The 21,690-nt window shown below is 42.1% G+C and overlaps 1 protein-coding gene across 7 annotated transcripts in view; it reads left to right on the top strand.

Annotated features, from left to right (window-relative positions):
- Nucleotides 1-21,690, top strand: part of LOC146613027 (supervillin-like) — a 46,693-nt gene that overhangs the window by 5,475 nt on the left and 19,528 nt on the right. For 4 of the 7 annotated variants that reach the window (XM_085377262.1, XM_085377264.1, XM_085377261.1 and 1 more), the window contains exons 6-17: nucleotides 1,556-2,387; nucleotides 5,714-7,009; nucleotides 7,417-7,587; nucleotides 7,772-7,809; nucleotides 7,926-7,987; nucleotides 8,134-8,270; nucleotides 8,489-8,584; nucleotides 10,137-10,428; nucleotides 11,360-11,425; nucleotides 12,874-13,585; nucleotides 17,361-17,877; nucleotides 20,657-20,789. In XM_085377262.1, coding sequence (XP_085233388.1) covers nucleotides 1,556-2,387; nucleotides 5,714-7,009; nucleotides 7,417-7,587; nucleotides 7,772-7,809; nucleotides 7,926-7,987; nucleotides 8,134-8,270; nucleotides 8,489-8,584; nucleotides 10,137-10,428; nucleotides 11,360-11,425; nucleotides 12,874-13,585; nucleotides 17,361-17,877; nucleotides 20,657-20,789 — 4,352 coding nt within the window. Of the gene's footprint in view, nucleotides 1-1,555; nucleotides 2,388-3,389; nucleotides 3,474-5,713; nucleotides 7,010-7,416; nucleotides 7,588-7,771; nucleotides 7,810-7,925; nucleotides 7,988-8,133; nucleotides 8,271-8,488; nucleotides 8,585-10,136; nucleotides 10,429-11,359; nucleotides 11,426-12,873; nucleotides 13,586-17,360; nucleotides 17,878-20,656; nucleotides 20,790-21,690 lie in introns of all 7 variants that reach the window. The other 3 variants (XM_085377267.1, XM_085377263.1, XM_085377266.1) reach the window with 3 other exon arrangements.

The raw sequence follows: 21,690 nt of genomic DNA, 5'->3' as shown, positions 1-21,690 counted from the left end.
TCATTGTCCTGTTCCATGACACAATTTTGGCCAAGCTTTAGCTGTCAGACTAATGGGCTCTTTGACGCTACAATACATTGGTAAACTTTTGGTGAACTGAATTATGGTCGACTGCCCAGACCCTGTAGCAAAACAAACCCAAATCATCAACCCTCAACCATCCTGTTTGACAGTTGGTCGGAAGTGTTTATTTTGTTATACATCTCTTGTTTTTCTTCAAACATGGTGCTGCACGTTCTGGCCAAACTTCGCTTTGGTCTTGTCCGTCCAAAGAGCATTGTTCCAGAAGTCTTGTGGTTTGTTCAGATGCAGCATAACAAACTTATGCCATGCTCATGTTCTTCTTAGAGAAATTGGGCTTTCTCCTGGCAGTGCTTCCAAATAAGCCATACCATGCTAACTGAGGCCTGTAGACTTTAAGATGAAAGCTGGAAAGAAAGCTGGAAAACCTGTCAAAATACAGGTAAACGTCCAAAATGTATGCCATCCTTCCCAAAAAGTTGAATCTGTTTATCTGGAGGTCGCGTTTTCAGTGGGAGAAACGTTTCATCACTCATCCAAGTGACTTCTTCAGTCTCAGCTGCCTGCTAGTTTCCCCAACCTTATAAAGCACAATTGCACAATGACTGGAAGTAGCCCACTGAATGAACAATGGGCTGTGAGGTCAGTTCCTTGATCATTAATATGCAAATTCTCATGACCATTGATCAACAACCACTGATCAAAGCCTGCGGATCAATGGCCATGAGTATTTCACAGAGAGTTGGGGAATGGCGGCAATCACAGCAAGATGGTGACAGATGTACCCTTAGGCCCCCTCCTCGATTCAGCGATGGTCTTTCCCTTTTTACATAATTAGCCTCCTTGACTCCCCGCTCAAACCTGTAGACTGCGGAGTCCTGACCTGAGGAGTTAGCTCTTCTGTGTTGTGCCATCCGTTTCACCAGAGGTTGTTTGGTTTCCCCGATGTATAAGTCCTGGCAATCCTCTTGGCACTTAACAGCGTACACTACATTACTCTGTTTGTCGGGGGACCCGATCCTTGGGGCAGACCAATTTTTGGCGCCGCGTGTTTTAGGGTTTAAAAGCCACGGAGATGCGGTGTTTACAAAAAATGCGTCTCAACTGTTCCAATACTCCTGAGACATATGGGATCACTAAGGGTTTTCGCTTATCCTTCACATTTTCCAAAGCCATTCAGCAGACTGGATTGGGGTCTTTGCCAGGATGATTCTGGCCTGGGATTATGTCATTGTGTTATCACACTCAGTTAATAAAATGCATTTGATTAGCAGCACCTGGCATCTACTTTTCCCCTTAATTCTTAAAGAAGTGTTAGGGATATGCTAGTTTTTCACAGGCCTGCATTGAGTTCTGTGAAGAATGTTCTTTTTCACATGAATCTATACTTGATCTCTTGAGCATTGTTCTGCTGTAAGTGTGACTCAACTTCAACATTTTCAGTTTACAAACGTGTGACATGATTTTGGTATCATTTTTAGTTCTCCAGGGTTATTGCTGATAATTAATGAAGTATTTTTACTATTTACCACAGTGAAACGCTACAGCCGAGAGGAGACGGTGGCTCCACAGAAGCAGGTGTCATCTCCTGACAGGTCACCTCAGGTCAAAGGTGGTGCTGGCAGCAGCCGCCCAGAGCCAGTGTTGGTTTATGTTGACCCAGTAACACTATCCACCTCTTCTACACCCACATCTGGCCCCACAGAATCCACAAACCTCAGTTCTAAGGCTGAGCGCATCGCCCGCTACAAAGCTGAGCGCCGGCGCCAGCTCTCAGAGCGTTATGGCATCCTCCTGGATCAGGAAGCGGACAGCGATTATATACCACGCTACCGTTCCAGGCGTGATCCAGACTCCGCTGACAGACAAACTACTGCCAGGCGAGACAGGGACAGACCAGAAGTAGAGACAGAAGGACGCGACCCTAGGGTGCCGTACCGCTCTGGAGTGGGCAGGGTTTCCATGAGGACTCACCCAGATCCTGCGCCTGTTAGCACATCAAGCTCCTCCGAGTCAAACCAAGCCCCTCCCCCCTCTCAAGAAAGACCAAGCCGATTTTCAGAACGGGAAAGAGTGATGAATATGGAGAACTATCGGCGTGGTGGAGCTCAGGAGCGCTCAGTCTCTTCTAGAACAAGGACTCAGGAACAGCATCCAGCCCAGCCCCAACAACAACAGCAACCCCACCAGCAAGATGCTGCCCAGCAGGAGCCAAGTCCAGCCACCACCCGGGACTACAGCATTGCAGCAGTGCCCAGCTCCCCTCGCACTGCCCGCCGGGCATCCCTGCCCTCCACTCGCTACGGCATCTCACCTGGGGATTTATTCATTGAGCAGCAGGCCCAGAGCATCCTAAACAGGCAGGGGTAAGATGACAAAATAAAACAAATTGCATGCAGTCAGGTTAAACTTTGTTATCTTTTACACTAATACCAAAATACAGCACAAGTATATGTTAATATAACTCCAAAAAATTAGATTAGAATAATAAAATACTGCATAAATACTAACACCCCACATAAATTATTGTTAGCTAAACTTCTGTTATTGTATTCCTACTTTAGCATAACATTATTGATTCTCCTATTTTGTTGTGTGGTTTTGCTCCATGCACCTGCAAATACTTTAAGATTTTACTGCTGTCAGTAGTGCATCAGTGATCATACCATAACATTTCTGATGCTTCTTTTTCAGTTAATATTTCTTAATAATCCTTTTCATATGCTAATTTTTAATTACTTTTTCATCATTACAAATTCAAATTATTATAAAATATTTATTTTCAATCTTGTTAGAATTTGGTGTTTGTAAAAAAAAGCTTGAAAGAAGTATTTTATCTTTTCAAAATCTATAACCTGGAGTTTGTGGCTCCCATTATCTGCTGAGCTTCTTAGCTTGTGGCTTTTACCACTGTGTCAGTGCTAGGATCTTTCTGGACTGTGGGCCCAGCTCAGTCACACTTGGCCTGCTCCAGTTTCACATAGAAAGAGGCTCTGGGGAGCTCATCAAGGAAAGGTTGTACGTGAGAGGGATGATTACAGGGCTGGATTTTGCTTGCCTTTAGAGGCGAACCTCACTTAACAGCAGCCTGGTTCATTAAGCAAAGAGTTTGTCAGTTTCTATTATAAACCTGAAGACGCCACCACAAAAGGAACGAGACGCTTAATGGATGTGAACGAATTCAGGGTGATGACACTGTGGCAAATCTTATATGAAGCCTATAAATAATGTTCTTACTTATTAAACTTGACTCTTGTTGTAGTTGTAGTTGTCACACAGTCCAGCTGCTTAGTGCACATTTGGTCTCTAAGAACTTGAGCAGAAGTTTCTCTCAGGGTTTGATACTGATGCATGAAATCATCCTGTAGCCTGGCCGCCCTGTCAAAGAGCGACTGGTCTCTCAACACAGACTCAGAGAGTGATGCTCAGACAGACTTCACCTGGCCCTCAAGGTACAGTCCACTTGGGATGCCGTTAGCGTCAAACCCCACCAATTGCCCACTGTCCACTGGGTACATATGGTTTTATAACACAGCACTGAGGCACTAAATAAAGTCCAGGTTATGATTGCTCATGTGATATTTTCAGGTAAAAACCAGGCTGTGCTTTTCTTTTAATGCAGTCCTTTTCTGGGAATAATGGTGTGCAGAAGGAGTTTGAAATGTCTTAAGTGCAATTTTCCTAAAAGCCTTGAATAAAGCCTTGAACAATTTTGAAACCTGCTTACTTATATAATATAATACTCCTGACAATACTGTGACAAGTAAATGTAATAACATAATAAACTTGAAAGAAAAATGTTTCCAGTGGACAGTCAGCTAAATCTTTTCCATACATCAAAAGCATAACTATTCACAATTATTTTTAATTCATTAATAATTCCCACTATAATTGACATCATAGTCTCTCATTTAACAGTTGTTTGGTGTTCTGAGGGTTTTTCCTTTTTCAACTGACAAACTTTAATTTCTAACATTTTTTAATTCAAAGATTTACCTAAAACCGCATCTCACACGATCAGTTTGAAATTTTCAGTTTGAAATAGGCACTAGATTTTGGCGAGCAGTTGATAAGTGTTAGTGAAACGGAGTTGATGGGGTGACAACATTTGAAAGCTCCAGACCCTGACCTGAGTCGGCCGCAGACCTACTGACTTGGCACTTGTCAGCAAGGCTGTACTCACATGCCCCCTCCTCAGGTTCTGGCCTGTTAGCATCTATGAAACTATATCTCAGTCTTACACTGAATCACTTACTTATAATGTTGTGGAATAAGGAGCTTACATTAATGATTTTAAAATGTTCTAAAATGGTTTTGTGAGGTAAACTGGTAGAAAACTGAAGTTTTATCTGAGTTTTGCTGTTAAAAAAGTGTGAAGACTTTGGCTATATGTGGATTTCTGGAGAGGACAGTGGCATAGATAAGAAATACAGCCAGTTTGCAAATAGCTGGTGAAATGATGAACACTAAAATTCTCAAATGAACACTCGAATGAATAAGTGAAATTAACAAGGTGTGGTATGACTTAGTCAGACCTTTCACCAGACTATTATGCATCACAGCACATCACAGCAACATCAAAAATAATGGTGCTTATTTGTAAAGTTTATTGGTTCTTTTAGGGCGCTTATTTTAATCACTTTTTCTTGAATGCACCCAAATGACTGTGACTTCTGTTTGTCCTTGTCAGCTGCTTATTCTAGCTGGTATTAGAGTACAAGAAGGACTCTTTTAGGTCTTTCATGCCATGTCAGATAAAGCAGAGGCACATCAATTATGTGTGGCTTAGTGGTGTACAATGAGATTAGTGCAACCTTTAGCTACCAAGGGTTATAAAGTTGTAGATAAAAATAGTTTGACTGACTTTTTTGGCATCGGAGAGAGAGAGGGACACTTGGATTCAAATTTAAACCTAGGACATGCTATACCTGAGAGCTGGAATTGGTCTTGTGATAGCCTCATGTTTGTGTTCTTTATGTCTGACATTGTCTAGTTGGAATTAATGGAATTGAAATTAGGTTTTGATGGGGTTTTTTCTTCAGACAATACAACGGTTGTCAGTTTATGTAATTATTTACCAAACTTTGTGTAAGGCAGATTTACTGGATGTGATTAAATAGTGCAGAATTTGGCAAGTATCCCCTTTGCACCTTTATATTGCACTGTTTCTGATTCAGATTTGTAATTTCACCATATATTACAAACTTACAATTTTCTGTCAGTCTGACACAGCCTTTTTGATGTTAGATGTCCAGCTATGACCTTAAGGCCAAAGTGTATCAAGCCGGCCGCATGACCAGGAACAAGTTTATTTTATAGTTGACACTTTTGCATTCCTTGGGTCAGACTGTCAACACAAAGTGCCATCGTGTGGCAGATTTGGAAACATGCAGCTTCCCAAAAATTTAAATAAAGTTGAAGAGTTGCCAATTTTGATGGTGAAAGTGAAGGCGATCATCGCAAATTGTTAATGTGCATATGGAAGAGGGCCGGTCAGGTAGAGACAAACTTCAGAGTAAATTGGGTAAGGGCTTTAATTTCTATTTCTATTTATTTATTATTTATTTTTTAGTGGAACTCTGGATTACAACTTATATACCCTTGTGTTTGAGTTGAGTTTTGGGCTTAGAGGAAATAGTAGTTTCAAATTGAACTGGAAGCTCAGTTTCCCTTGTGCATTCCTTTTTCCAAGAATCCGAGTAAGGGAACGATTGTCCAGGGATGAAACTGTCAAGAGGCCTCCTGACTGCAGTCCTGATAGGCACCAGGATAACAGACATCGTATTCAAGGGAGCACAGCTCAATATAAGCGACAGCATTCAGAACCCACCCAGCAAAGGACAGTTCCCCAGCCTCAGCACAGCCTAGGCTACCATCCGATTCATGGGCAAATACCCTACCCTACTTCGAACTCCGACTACCAACACTCTGGCCCTGCTATGGACTCTCAGCCCTATTTGGCCATGATTCCATTAGAACCAAGTGCCAGACCTTCTGAACCCCCTGAAGTACAACCACGAAGAAGAGTTAGTTCTGACCAAATCTATGCTGCCCATAGGGAGGCACGATTGGAAGCGAGGCAAGTCCTAAAGGAAGAAGTCCAAACAGAGGGCCTGTTAAAGAGCAGGAAAGCTGTGTTGCCCTCAGAGATACGGCGAAGGGAAAGGAGTGTGGATGACACACATAGGGGACGACATGAAGATGCAGACTGGCAGAACAAAAGTCCAGAACGAAGGAGGGCAAGTCGAGGTGAGGAAGACTGGGATTGGGAGAGACCAAGGGAGAGGGGGAGGGAGAGAAATGTTGAAAGGATCAGAGAATGGAGGAGAGAGCTTGGCCATGACGGCCTAGAGGAAAGAGCATTTAGATCATCGCAGCCCAGACAGCATCAATCCTCTGACCCTATATGCTATCAAGAGCCCCAAATTCAGCAAGCAGGGCCTCTAATGCATCAGCACCACAACAGACAGCATGCTGCACAACTTCAACAACAAGACCCGCAAATGCAACATAAGTATGACCACGTGAGACAGCAAGTGGAGAGTCAAAGACAACAACAGGCTCAAAGACAACAGGAGTTGGAGCTACAAAGACATAAGACTGTACGTCAACAGCAAGACTCCCAGGAGAAACAACATCCCCAAATACACCAGGAGTCTGAGCATCACAGGCAGCAGCAGCAGGCTCCATCTGGGCACCAGAGGCTTAACTCAGCCTACCTCCAGAAGGGCTCCTCTTTGCCTCAGGCCAGACACAGAAGCACGGAGATGAGTGGAGGGTCCAAACTCAAGACACGAACCCGCTCCATGTCAGATATAGGTATAAGCCAGCATGCTGTCCTGTATGGTATGGACATCGGCAGAGAGGCATCCAGGACCGGCCCTGCACCAGGAATGGCTAACGGGGAGACGGGCACCCTGGACACAAGGGTGTCAGTGGCACAGCTGCGACACTCTTATCTGGAAAATGCAAACCGGAAACCAGAATTGTAGGTCCACTGAGCATGGGCTCTGTGTTGCATTGCTAAATAACTGTCTAACAGTGCATTAATAAGCTGGTGCAAATAAATAATACAGTGGCAATCTGAGAAAATAATGGTGATGCATTTTATGTGGCATGGAAGGTGTGAAATACTGTTGTGTTTCATTACATTTCTGCAAACTGTTTTGACAGTTGGGTCACAGCTGCATGTTACCATCAAGTAACTGACCTTTATATTTGTGTTGCAGTTAGGTCTGTGTGTCTGCTTTTATTTTATTTTTTTAACCCAAGTGCGTCTGAAGGTAATATGTTAAATTAAAAAAACAAGACCAACTATCTTTATTATTGGTTTAAATGTACTTTTCCTTTTTGTTGTCTTCGTCACACTTTCCAAATTCATCCATTCTTCCAAAGTGAGACTACTAAAGTAGATCTCTCAGCTGTGGAAGTAGATCCGTCTAGCAGCAGTGATCGGGACAGGGGTGTTCGCAGACCTCGGCGCTACATCACTCCAGGAGACAGTCGAATGTCGGAGAGGTTTAGGACCCAGCCCATCACATCTGCAGAGCGTTTGGAGTCTGATAGGTACAAGAGGAGGTTTCTGTACTAGGAACTCCTTATAACAAGTCCATTGACAAAGGAAAAAACACAGAATGGCATGAAAGAGCATGACTCTGCACCGGCCATAAGGTTATGGTCCCGTGGTCAAAAGATTAAATGAAATATGGTATAAATTCAGAGGAATGATGTATTTTTATGTCTTCTACAGGTCTCGTCTGAGCCCTTCACAACTACAGGATGCTGAAGGCGAGTACAGTCTATCAGAGAAAATGTATTTAGTTTAAAAACTGTTTAAGGAAATTTTCACAACTTTTGCAATATATAATTATGCATATAACATAATTCTTCCTTTTTAAAAGCAGATGAAGAAAAACTGGATGAGAGAGCTAAGATGAGTGTGGCTGCAAAGAGGTCTCTCTTCAGGGTAAATTATTCATAACACAGGATTAATGCTGTTAAACCGTTTTAAAATCATAGTTTCAAAAGCTGAAATTTGGCTTAGATCACCTTTGGTGAGTTATCTGAGTATACACGGAGGTTGAAACAGGTATACATTTTGTTTTGATACAGGAACTTGAAAGAACATTGGAGGGTGGTGTTCCCAAACCACGCTCACGAAATGCGGCTGTAGAAAGACGTCTGAGAAGAGTTCAGGACCGCTCACACACACAGCCTGTCACCAACAAGGAGGTGGTCAATGCTTCAAGGTAGATGGGCATTTTGAAGCTTTTCTTTTCCTTTACTCCTTCCCTTCATTTTTAAAAGTCATTTCTCTGCTCCTATCTGTAATTTTCTGTGCCTCTCTTGTCTTTTTCTTCCTTTCTCTTTGACACATCTGAAGACACTTCTATTTCTGCCTTCCATCACCTTAATTTCACTGTTTTTTTCTGTATATATATATATATGTCCTTTTCTCCACTTTAAGTGATCCTGCCACATCTTCACAACCTCCGGTTTTCCACAGTAATCTAGATAATGTGTCCGGATCCAGAGTAGGCAGCACCAGTGTGACTAGCATCAGGTGGGCTCTGATGTTTTCCTGAGTGTACGTGTGATATTAATGTATTTAGTCAAACAACTCTGCTCAGACAAGTATATAAAGACTGGTGATGTGTAAAATATCTCCCTGGACCCAAAAGGGTGGATGCTGGGGTGGTGGATGGGTTGAAACAGAAGATGGTAACGCAGGGCAGCAGCATCGACATAAGGGAGAAATGGGATGTTTTCCAGCATAAAAATAAATTTATGAATTTTATAGAGAAGAGGGTGCGTTACAATGTATAGTAAAAAATTATATTTAGCACTGAAGGCATCTAGCCATTATGCTTGATTAAAAATAATAATAAAAAATACTCTTTAATAATGCACTTAGAGAATTGGGGTAATTTATAAACTGGAATAATTTATGTTATCCAAGAATTTACTGATATATTGGGGGTTCTTTTGGGTGCGTTCGTTCATAAAACAGTCCAAAAGCAGGAAAAGTCAGACGCAGGTAGTAAAATACAAATTGTCTTTAATAAGACATTAAGAGAAAAATGGCAATAAAACGTGCTATTGAGCTTTTCTGGATAAGTCCCAAATTAGGTTAGGAGGAGCAGGTCGACTTCAGTCCAAGAAGTAAACAAGAATAAAGAACAAAAGAGAGCAAAAAGATAGCCTGAAAAGCTGCACATGAACAACCCTTACATTTGCTTCAAGCAAATCCCTCCATTGAATGACATCCACACATATGAATTGGAGAGATCTGCATGATGTTTGTGCTCTAAATAAAGCTAAAACCCACAACCACACCTAGTTTCTAACTACCCTTTCCTATTTAATTTGCCATGTTGTTTGCGGTTAATAAATCTCCGTCTCCCTCTCCTGGTTGCAGTGCTGATGTGCTCATCCAGCTCACCTTACCTTGTTATTTCTGCCCCCCTCATGTCCTGCTTCTTTGCTGTGTGCACCTTATACGAGATAGAAGACACTGCTTACACAATAACTCATTCAGAACTTTAAACATTCAGTTTCCAAGCATCACTGCTTCTTGCAGTGATTTTCACATGCAGGTCACAAACCTCGGTGAAGGAAAAGGTTGCATATCACCAGAAAGGTTAAAGCGTGAGCTCACGTGTCTTGCAGTTTGTTTACCAGGCCAGGTTTAACTCAGCACACTACTGCAAACATTCAGCTGCATTATATGATTATCAGTCATCTGTGGGCTGATCTGCTTATGCCTCTGTTGCTGTGACTGTAATCTGACACAGCTGCCACAGCCATTTACTCATCAGGTAAACTTATAAAGTATATAAAAAGCAGACTTTAAGGATGCTGCTCTGCAGGTGGTTAAAGTATCAAAAAGCAAATTTGAAACTATAATAATGTTTTGTTGTTGTTGTTTTTTTTTTTTTAACAATTATTACTCTATTAACTCAAAGAAATATTTTTGTGTGCTTTCAGTGGCACAATTTTCCATTTAATCCAAGTCAAAGGCAGATATCACTGTAGTATAAAAATGTCCCAGGTTAAAGTAAACATTTATTTATTTTTTTAAATCAGTCACTGACATCCCTTTGTCTCTACCCCAGCATTCAGGGTTCCTCTCAGCCAGGCTCAACAGTCCAGGAGCAGGACAAGGAAAGCCAGGAGCACCAGAAACCAGCTCAGGCTTCCACTGCAGAGGTGGAGGTAAATGGCCAGGAAGGTGTCCCAGAGGAGCCAGACCTTTCCACGCTCAGTTTGTCTGAGAAAATGGCCCTGTTCAACCGCCTCGCCCATTCTACAGGCAAGACTGGTGAGGGGACTCGAGGGGACACCCGCCAGCGCAGAGCTAATGCTCGTTTTCAGACTCAACCTATCACCCAGGGAGAGGTGAAGAAGGTACAATAATTTCACCTTTTGCAATGTCAATATACAAAGATCCCTAACGACCACTACTACTTCTTCTACTTTTCTTCTAACATATATGAGCAAAGCTCTGTGCAATACATATGTTATAATTAGATTTGTTTTATTCAAAACTGACGTGGGATTAGACATAAAATAAGGCACAAAAATTGGTAGAAGTATATAGAAAAGAGACTGAAAGAAATAACATGAAAGACTGCAATGCTCAACAAAAAGTGCAAAGAAAGCAGAGAAAATTGGCTGAAAACAAACAAAGGGAACAATTACAACTAACAACAATGAAATTGTGTAAGTAGTGATAAAATGAATTGAATGATATTCTTGTTTATCACAAAAGCTCTAGAGTAAAAGCAAATTTCTGCAGGAGGTTAACAATTTTCTGATGTGCAGACAAAAGTGTAATTTAATTAGAATGAACAATAGATCATCTAGAGTTTCTTTGCTGTAAGATTTGTGAAAAACCTGCAAACATTTTACTTTTAGGTTACTTCCAGTGACTGCAGTGAGCACCACGAACAGTTTGCCTCAGTGCTTTAGCGACAGCTGACGTGGTTCTCTGTGCAGAGGGATGACTTTTACATAGCACAAAAAAGGTCACAGAGTTTATTTTGCACTTGTGTTTTTTTAAACTTTACTAGCCTCCATATGTCACAAATGACTAGAAGTCCACAAATGGGAAGCCTGACACAATTTTCATTTATCACATTAATGTTGTTGTTTCCAGAGCTACCCTGAATTTTATAATACTGTATATATTAGTAAGGGTGAAAAATGAAAACGTTCCTCCCCGGCATCCTCTGACAAAGATAACCTGACATCACGCTGAGATATTTTATAAAAGGTCGACTTTATCTCCACCATGTTCTCAGCAGTGAGTCATAGTCAATACCTGGTTTCCACACAGGAAGATGAGCTGGCAGTAACCTCTGCGGTGTGCAATGGTGACTTAGAGACCAGTCAGGAGGAACATGTAAGACCCCTGCTGCATTTGTGGAGCTTATGATTGGTTGCATTGAAAAATCCCGCCAGGACTGATCTGATCAGGTCCTGCTAGAAGCCAGTGTTTGTGTCTAGTGGCTTTTGGTGTCGGTTAAAAATGAATTTTATTTTGCCTCAATGTTAGATGTGTGTACTCTTTGCAAAACAGCATGTAATTAAAAGTTCCGGTTGAGTTTTTTTGTTATCTGTGGCTATGTTTTTTAATGGTTGCTGCTTCTGGGACATGCTTGTTCCCTGCATAACAAGCATGGGATATTCAAATGCAAGCAAATACAGCTCTTTAGTTTGTTTAGTCCTGAAGTAACTTCTGTTGCAAAAGAAATGCTTACCTGTGGATTTAGTATGTGGATAGATGTGATACTGAATGTGTACAAAATTTGGTGAGACCTTGAATTGCAAACAAAATCAGTGTGTTGTAGTGGTGTGGAGCTTTAGCATGTTATTGATGACTGGTTATTTCCGTAAATGTATAAGCTACCTGTGCTGGAGCACCTTGAGGAAGAGACATAAACTACACAATGTAGGAGATAACATCAATACAGCTTTGATGCACTTTTCTGGCTTTTAAAGTTTAATTCCTAACCACAGATGACATATTAAAGATAAACTGCATAGTGTAGTGCTTTACACTTTGGCCTAACAAGCGAAAGAGCCTCAGGTTGTTCCCAGCAGGAGACAAAAACTCTTGGCTGTTGTGTCAGGAAGTCATCGGGAAAGTGTGTACTTGCGGTTGGCTGTCTTTTATATACAGTGTGTGTTTCTAACTAATCCTTTGACTGACTCTTGTTTGAAAGATTCAAATCAAGTGTCAAATTTTAAATCCAGCTTTATTTTTTAGCTCATCATGCTCCAGTACTTTAAAGTATTAGGGTGTCTTCATTAACTTCTTGTTGCTCAAGAATTTCAGGTGCATTTTAATTCAATTCAATTTTATTTATACAACTCCAAATCACAACAATGGTTGAGGTGCTTTAAATTGTGAGGTAAAGACCCTACACTGCACTGATCACTCCATGATGCCACACTGGTTAACAAAAATGGAAGTATGAACCTAATTAAAAGGAAATTACTGAGCTGTGTTTAAGTATGACGACGTGGCTAAGATGTATATTATCAGGTAATTGTGTGAATGACAGCTACTGCTGTGGCTTCAGTTGTGCTGTGATTGCTGCTTTCCTTCCTCTCAACAGTCCACATGTTTCTTCCCTACCTTTTGGCCTCTTTGCCATCCCGTCGTCTGTCTGTTCACCATCACATCCACATAGGCCTACGTTCTGCAACCTGTCCCTCCATTGAGTTCTAATTTGTCTGCTTTAATTGTATTCACGTCCTCCGCCCTTCATATCGATCCCTTCACCTCTTCTGTTGTTCTGTCTTTTGTGTCCCGACTTTCTCACACGACTCCTGCTGTTCTTGCAGCTGAAAAATAGCGGCGAGATCAAACTGGAGCCCCTGTCAGCCTCCCTGGTTCGATCGGTGGCAGCTGTCACCTCCCAGGCCTCCATCGCCATGGTAACCAAGGCGTCAGGCAGCATTGCCGGTGATGATGATGGTCTCCGTTTAGAGAAGTCCACTGCCGTCACCTACATCCCTGCCCAACAACAGGCTTCCAGTAGCAACAGCATTCACCAGGAGAGGGCGCCGAAGTACTTCTCCATGACCCAGAGTGGGGACCCAGGCCACCCAGAGTCTGAGCTCAACTCCTCCCCTCATCCCTTCCCTGAGAGCCAGGAGAAATTTGGGGCCCCTCCTGCTCCCACCTCCTCAACTGATCACAGGCAGGAGGAGGAGAGCCGGAGAGCACCGAAAGAGGAGGAGGTGAGGCAAAGACAGCAGGGAGGAGCCAGAGAAGCCGGCCAAGGCAGCAGCATTAAGGGTAAGCGGCACTCCCCCGACAGGGACAGAGACGACAGGCAGCAGCATCCCCGGCTTCAGCACTTTGCCGAGCCCTCTTTGTGGGGGGGCGAGTCAGAGTCTCTGCCCAGCTGGAGAGCCGCAGACGGAGACTCCCACGAGAACAGAGACAGAGCAGAGGGAGGAGGACGAGGAAAAGGAGGCTACCTGAGGGAGGCTGCAGCAGCGCACAGTTCCTCCACACATGAGCAGGAGAGAGGCAGTGGCCCGGTCTCAGGTAGGAAGCTTCTCTGTTGATTATAACATAAAGAGATGGAGATAATTGGGGTGATGGGTGGGTGGGTGGGGGCAGGGGGTGGGGGGATTGAGAGAAGGATGGACAAAGATATAAAAATAGAAGGGGCAAAAAGAAAAGACAAAATGGAAATGACAAAAAGACAGAAGGAGAAATGTCTGGGGAAGGGGCTGCTCTCATTATCCTCATTGTCTCATGCAGCATGCTCCCACGCATGATTGGTTTTTGCCGGCTGCACACACACTTGTCCCAGCTGGGGGTGTTTGATTTGGCTGATACAGAAAGAGAGAGGGAGAGGCGTCTGAGACTGCATCTAATTAGCATATTTTTCCATGAATTTACCTCGTGGCTTCTTTGTCTGGAAAGAGGAAGCCCTTTCCTAACATGCTGTTGATCAGCTAAGATTTTTATATAGAACTGTCTCTCCTCACTGCTGTGGCCTCTACAGGGGCTGTCATCCCTTTTGCACCACATTACGCCTGTGGCTTAGCTGTGCACATGCTACAGTAAAATAGGCCTGACCTGTTTTTATGTACTAATGCACAGAGTGTCCAGGGGTGGTCCTTTCCCATGCATGCACACAAACAGTACATGCAGAGATGAAAGCCCTCATTGAGAGAGTGCAGAGCAATTGTTGGACACTTAAATAAAGCAGGTAGAGGACAAGAGGGACACAATGGAAGGCTTGTCTGCAGGCTATAGCCTTATTTACTTCTGCATGAGTAAATCTTCACTATAGTAAGATCCTTTATACGAGCTTATCATGATTCACTGGGGAAATACCACAACATGCCTAAAAGCCTTAATAAGACACATGTTAAGCCTACTGTGTAGTTGTCCTTCTGACTGTGGCCAGAGTTTTTCACCATACTGTGAGGTATCTCCACAGTATATTTAATACACATTAAGTGGGGATAGTCTGGGATTCCTCCCTGCAGGAAATCCTGATCATCTCACACTTTACTTTCTATGCAGCATTTTTATTTTCTGTATCAGTATAGTGGACATTTTTTAAAAGAAACAGAAAACTGCACTGTAATGCAGCGAGGCTCTCTGGTATTCTGTGCTGCTTTCAAAAATATTTCCAGTGTAATATTATTCCTGCTATCCCTGCTGAGTCAACATACATATAGATTTACTTTGCTGCCCTCCTAACTTTGCCTCGCTCCAGAGAGTGTAATGAACTAACAGTGTCATATCAGGCTTTTCTGTTTTTGTTTGCCCAAAGGGCCATTTGTCACCTGCTCACATTAATAATTACGTTTCTTTTAATAGCTCAGATACCCATGTTCAAAACTTTGTGCACACTTTAAAGTATGTCAAGTATATCTGTGCTTTCAGGTGATTCAGAGGATATTCGTGTGCATCTCAGATATGTTTCTGAGGGTGAAAACACAGGCAGGCAGAAAGATAAGATAGCACACTAGCAACAAAACATATTCAAAAAGTTGCTCAAAGCTTCTTCTTCTTACATATAACTTGCAGAGTAACAAGTTAACAAAAGCATTTTTCATTGGTGGGAAAAATGTTTTTGCTCAAAATATTGAGGTGAACGTGTCTTCTAACGTCTGCAACTATGTGACTCGAACTTAAATCCGACAAAATCGTTTCCCTGTGTGCATGCATGCATTTCACGGAGTTGGTGCACAAACAGATATATGGTAACCTCATCTTCGTGTTTAGTAACACATGAATCCATTTCCAGATAATTATCGGAGTATTTACACTGTGATTGTTTGCAAAAAAGGGTTCTTTCAAAAAATGCTTCAGGAACGTTTTGATATATTCAAATTTATAAGAGACAAACAAAATTATAATCAGTTCAGTGAAAAGAACAATGTGGTCATTTCCAATAAACCCAGCGCTAAAATATCAGATGGAGCTTCCCTAAATTCATCAGCCAACAAACAAAAAGTGAAAGGTAGATTTTAAAGAGCCTTTAAACTAATGCTACACCCACACAGTGCGTTTTAAAAGTTGACTTTGACTTTTCTGTTAGTTTAATTTAGTTTTACCTTTTAGGGCTCCTGCATCCATGCTAATATGTTTTTACTTCAAAACACTGCTAACATCTACACTGTTTCACCGCATTAACACCAATTAAGGTGGGACTATTGAAAATACTGCTGAACCAGATGTAGTTTGAAAAGTCTTAGTTCAAGATATAGACTGTATATAAAAGTTGAACATAGAAATGCTTTAATTCTTGCCTTTGGTTGGAAAAAGAAATCTGAGAACGTAGAAGTCTGAAAAGATGAAAGGTGTAATGTTGTATTTCAGGCTGTTGAAAAGATTTGAATTTTACCCAGTTCCCAAACAGATCCATGTTCACTCCCACTCAGCAATTTTCTGTTGAAAAGAGTTACTAAAAACTTCTAAATGGTAACCATTGTATATATAAAGTATAAAAAAATTTGCATGCCATTTATTGTAAAACCAAAAATTGTTTGCACGGACAGGGATGAAGTGGTAAACAGTGTCATCTCACAGCAAGCTCATCTGAGGAATTTCCAGAGGTATCATATCCTCTCAGATTTTAAACAAGTGTAATCACAGTGGGACATATTTTCCATATTTTCACATCTGGAAAAGTTATCTTTTTAATATTTTTTCAACAGGTTTTGATGGAAGGCCTGTGGCACATAATCTTTTATGTAAATATCTGTAATTTTGATCAGTTAATATTAGGGATGGGTACTGGTGTCCGGTGCCATGATGGCACCGGTTCTGACATAAACGGTAGTAACCAGACCGAAAAGCAGCGCACATTTCGGTGCTTTATTTCGGTGCTTTTTTTTCCTGAGCTGTGATACACTTTTAGCCAATCATTTTACGTTTCCGAGGATAGTAGGCGGGGCCAGGTACGTACGTTCTGTTAGAGCAGAGCCACAGATTAAAAATGCCCAAGGCGAAGCGGTCAAAATTCTGGCTGTACTTTATAGCAAAATATGCAAACTCAGCTGCTTGCAACAAGTGCTTTAAGCTGATACTGTGATACTGTCAAAGGAGGTAACACCAAGAATCCGATTAAACAGCTGGCGACGCATAGCGTTTTTTTTAAAAGCCCAGAAATGCGCCGTATTTGATAGCTTGCTGCGAGACCTCACACCGTGCACGTCGGGTGGGTTGCCAGTTATCGGACCCGGAGCAACATCCCCCAAAAACCCGAAGAATAGAGTCCTGGCCCCTAGCTCTGCCAGTGTAGCAGAAATGATGAGGATGATGATGGCAGCAGTAGCAGCCGTTCTTCTCTGCATGAGTAGCTTCATGTTGTTCGTGTGTAATTTACGTTGCGTACGCTAACCACGTTATTACATTAATGCATGTAAGGTGAACTAGCAAACATCATCATAGCTACATGCGGCTGTCCTCTTGTTTGATGGCAGATGCTCCCTTCACCCTGGCCAAAAAGGCTAAAATGACCAAAGAAAAAGTGGGAAACAGCTAAACATGAGAGGTTTTGGACAAAGTTTGTGTTTTTTCCATTGTTTAAGCACTGCTTCCAGCCAAGAGTGATGCCATATATGCCACATAGCTGCAGAAAAGGCACACATTGTTATCTTTTTACAAAAAAAACAGCTGAACATGAGAGGTTTTTGGACCAATTTTGTGTTCTCCGTTCTTTAAGCACCGGTTCGAGCACCGTTTAAGCACCGGCACCGTTTCAAAAGTACCGATTTGGCACCGGTATCGGATAAAACCTAAACGATACCCATCCCTAGTTAATATACACTATTGCATTCTATTTTTCTCCCAGATGTGCCGGATCATCACGCGTCACTGAGGCCACTGATAGCTAAAGTGTCATCCAGGACTGTGTCTCACGTTTCAAGCAGCCAACAGCAGCAGAAGACCGTCATTCAGCCTCCCCAGACCCTCCCTAAACCTTTCACACAGCAGTCTCCTCCAAACCAACCCAAACCTCCGTCATACATCGAGCCCCAGCCGTACTCCCAGGCCCCACCAACATATCCCAAGCCTTTCAATCACTCGCCACAAACCCAGCCCAAACCTCAGGGATTCGTCCAACCTCTCCCTAAGCCTTACCAGCAGACAGCACCGCAGCCTCAGCTCAAACCCCAGGTGCCTCCTCAGACCCCCCCCAAACCTCAGTCCTTGCCCCAGGCGCTCATCAAGTCCCAGTCCCTGCCCCTGGAACACATCGAGGACTTGGGCAGACACAGTGATCATTCTGGGGACCTGCTGTCCCCCACAGAGTCCGGAGACCAGCTGTCTGACGGCATGTCCAGCAAACAGATGTCCATAAAGGAGAGGTGAGTGACAGCTGAAGGTTTCATCTAGTGCAGATTTACTTATAGATTTATTTATTTGTTGTAGATGTAAAAGCAGAGGGGGAAAAAAGATGTAGAGGATATGATTAAAATGTCCAAAACAACACCCAAAAGCAAATTAGTACTCAATTCCAAAATTACGATTTGTGGTCTCTGGAAGGTGCTGCTCCTCATAACGACAAAACTCTATGGTGGTAATCCCTCAGAGCGCTTATTTGGGCAGCTGTTTTGGAGATAAAAAACATGCTCAGGTTTGAGAAACAATATCTGGTATAAAATGCGAAGTCTATTGCTGCCGTGTTTGTTGTTATGCCTCATTATGTCTAGTGAAATTGGTTCAGTAACCATACAAAACCATTTTTTCACATAAATGAAATAAGTGCAGTGTAACCAAAAGACCTGAAACTAATTTTTTTCTGAATATAAATACCTTCAAAGGCTTTGCTGCCAAACATGGAATACAAACAATGGCACGCATGACCGTGACTGGGATCCTTTAGGTGAATGAAAATTCACAAAGAAAATAATTCTTTAAAGCTTGTAGCCTAGCAACACTGGCTAGGCTACAAAGTGGATTCACAAGTTCTGGATCCAATCAGAGTTCGGCTCTTTACAAGGTGTAAAATTAAATGCCAGCAAAGATCAGATTTTGATTCTTTTCTGCTGGCTGAGTCAAAAAAGCCAAAGCTTGCTAACATTGTAGTGTTGCACCTGATAAGACTGTGTGTCCTTCACTGCCATATATAGGTTTGTTTAACTCTTTCACATCCATGGAGGTGGGAGAGATTCATTATTAGCATCACTGTGTTTCACAGCTGGCAGAGAGCTGAGTGGACTGTTAGAGTCCCCTGAGAGTTTGCACATTCCTCCTAATGCCCTCATTTCTGCCCTGTCCAGACAAGGAGAGGAGATTATGACATACTTTCCTTTACCCCTCAGCCATTCGTTATCAGGGCTCCTCATGCAGTCTTTGGAGGCCTTTGTTACAGTTTTTCTCGATTGCTTAAACACATTTCTTGAAACTATGCCTTGTATTTTCAAAACAGTAAACACAAATCCATAACTTCTCACCCAATTTCCCAAACATCGTATTGTCAGGTCAAAATGAAGCTCTATACTCAAAACCATTTGCTCTTGCTGAAAAACCAAACTTTGACTACAGACATCACACACACGGCCTCAAAAACACATGCACGACAAAATAGTCGTACACATTGGTGCAATAAATGTAAAACAGTATTCCCAAAACTGGCAAGTTATGTTGCTTGTGGTTCTTCCCCTCAAAAACCTTTTCACATGATGAACACAAAAGACGCAACCAATGTACATACAGTGGGACATTTTTATTCATGTACCATCCAGTACAATACACACCAAAAACATTATTCCACCTCAGCATCCTGTCTTTGGTTTGAGTCAGGCCAGAGAATCTCATCGACATAACAAGCTATATTGGCCCTAGCTAGGCAGCGGGGGTAAAATCCTCTTGCATGCCTGATCCACCCCTGGCATGCATCTACTGATATGTCTAGGCAGGCGTCTTTCACGGCCTGGAGGAGGACATAAGGTGTTGTACACCTTCCACTGCCTTGCCGAAAATACCTCCTCTATCAGGTTTAGAAAGGGAGAGTATGCAGGCAGAAAGATGTTAGAAAACCTTGGGTTATTGGTAAACCAGTCATGAACCATAGCAGCGTGATGGAAGCTGACGTTATCCCAAACAACAACGTAGTGAGGCTGCTCTGGCTGTGCTGGTTACCTGCAGTCCCGCTGAAACATATGTTGTCTCAGACCATCAAGAAAAGCAAGGAGAAGCATAGTGTTATAGGGTCCTAGAATCAGATGGCGGTGGAGTATCCCTCGTTGGCTGATAGCTGCGCACATAGTGACATTCCTTCCACGCTTACCAGGGACATTTACAATAGCCCAATAACCAATTATGTTCCTCCACCTTCTCCACCTCCTCCTCCCTGGTGTCCTAGACCACCTTCTCCTACTGCTCCTGGACCTCTTCCTTTGCATGTCTTTGGATCCATTGTTTCAAACCTGAATGAGCTGACTTGGGCCCTTTTGTTTATCCATTAAAGTTTCTGATTGGTGTGTGATACATTTTGACTCATAGTGTTTCCACTTCGTTAACTATGTGCTATTTGAGCTAAAGCTGTGCTGATGTGAGTTAATTGACTGCTAGTGCTTTCTAAGTGACCACATGGTGTAAGCACTGACAAATGTAGGGATTTGTGTGTAGTTTTACAGTTCACCACATCTGACTCATGTGGTAAAGCAGGGGCATCGTGTTTATAGTTCAGGGAAATGGGTGTGCTTCTTGGAAAGTGGCATTAAAATTTGAAATTTGGGTTCACAAGATTGGTTATAGTTTTTAAGCAATCGAGAAAAACTGTGATAGTTGTGTTTGCAGCAAAAGGTCTCTGGTCTGGATTTTCTCCCTTGAAAGGATTTCTTTCCTATGATTTGAACTAAAAGCACAAATATGTAAAACATATTTATATATAAATTTGAAAAGCACCATTATCTCAATATTTTTATTTCCATGTATTTTTATATTGTCATTTTGTACACATATATGGATTTAGCCATCGTAAACGTGGAGGTTACCCATTGGCTTCTGGACTTTGGCCCTAAGAATTTTACAAGGCACTGTCCAATGACAGAACACAGATTTTTTTTAAAAATAAGTATAGGATATTAATTAAAAGCCTAATTTTTGCCTGTTAAAAGATTATCTCTTGTCTTATGTCAGAGTGGCACTGCTGAAGAAGAGTGGTGAGGAGGACTGGAGGAACAGGATCAATAAGAAACAGGAAGTGGTTAAAGTGGCATCCACTGAGCAGCCAGCTCAGCCATGGGAAACAGATCAGACCAGCCAGAAGAAGGTTAGTCTTTACTGTGTATACAGTATAACAACTGTGAAGCCTCACTGTGGTCACATTTAGAGTGAGTCATATTTGATTTGGCAAATTTAAACCTAAGCTAAAGAAGAAAGTACCAAACAAAATGTAGCTTTAAAAAAAAAAAATTATAGTGAAAATTAAATCTCTCTTTCCAGTATCCAGCATTAAAATAAATTATCATTTATGCAGTTAACACTTTTGTGATTATATTTATTAATTTATTTGATTAAGTCAGACCCATTAACTAACTGTGCGGCTGACTTGCAGTTTTGTCGTGCTTCCCAGATACACTGGGCTGGTTCTTGCGCACTGTATGTAGAGAAACTGCACTAAAACCTGTCTCCTCGCATAAATGTTTGTGGTTTCTACATCGCTGTGAATAAAACTGTGTGTGCTCAAATATGACTGGCAGGTCATTCTCCACGGATTACATTTCCTGGAGATTTAAGTAAAGTGGGCACAGGTTTCTCGCTTGAGTTCCAACAGATTGTGGTTTAAAACAACATTTGTCTTAAATGTTTGCAGAAAATGTCATGACATGACCAATATAAATGAAACCAAATAATAGGAATAAATTTAATCCCCTGTTTCAGAAAAGTGTTATATCCGCTTTTCATTTAGCTTCAGGTATATTTTTACAGAGCCTTTGCTCTAACAGTTTTTGTTAAACATAGTAAACACCAGTGCCTCATTTCCCTCCCCATCCTTCATCGTTACCATGCCAGCTTCTGCCCCCCCTCTCTTTCAGTTAAGTGCTCCTTTTCATTTCATTCCCTTTAGCCCATCTGTTGTTTGAGCGCAGTGGTGTCCGACCAGCGTGGCATCCAGCCCTCAGACAGCAAACACTAAATCATACGCCTCGTTCTGCTTGTAGAATTAGCAG

This window comes from Diplotaxodon limnothrissa, linkage group LG18 (assembly GCF_057381915.1).
Source record: "Diplotaxodon limnothrissa isolate DT_005_m linkage group LG18, D_limnothrissa_male_GT1.1, whole genome shotgun sequence".
Lineage (NCBI taxonomy): Eukaryota > Metazoa > Chordata > Actinopteri > Cichliformes > Cichlidae > Diplotaxodon > Diplotaxodon limnothrissa.
This window is presented reverse-complemented; position numbering and strand designations above follow the sequence as displayed.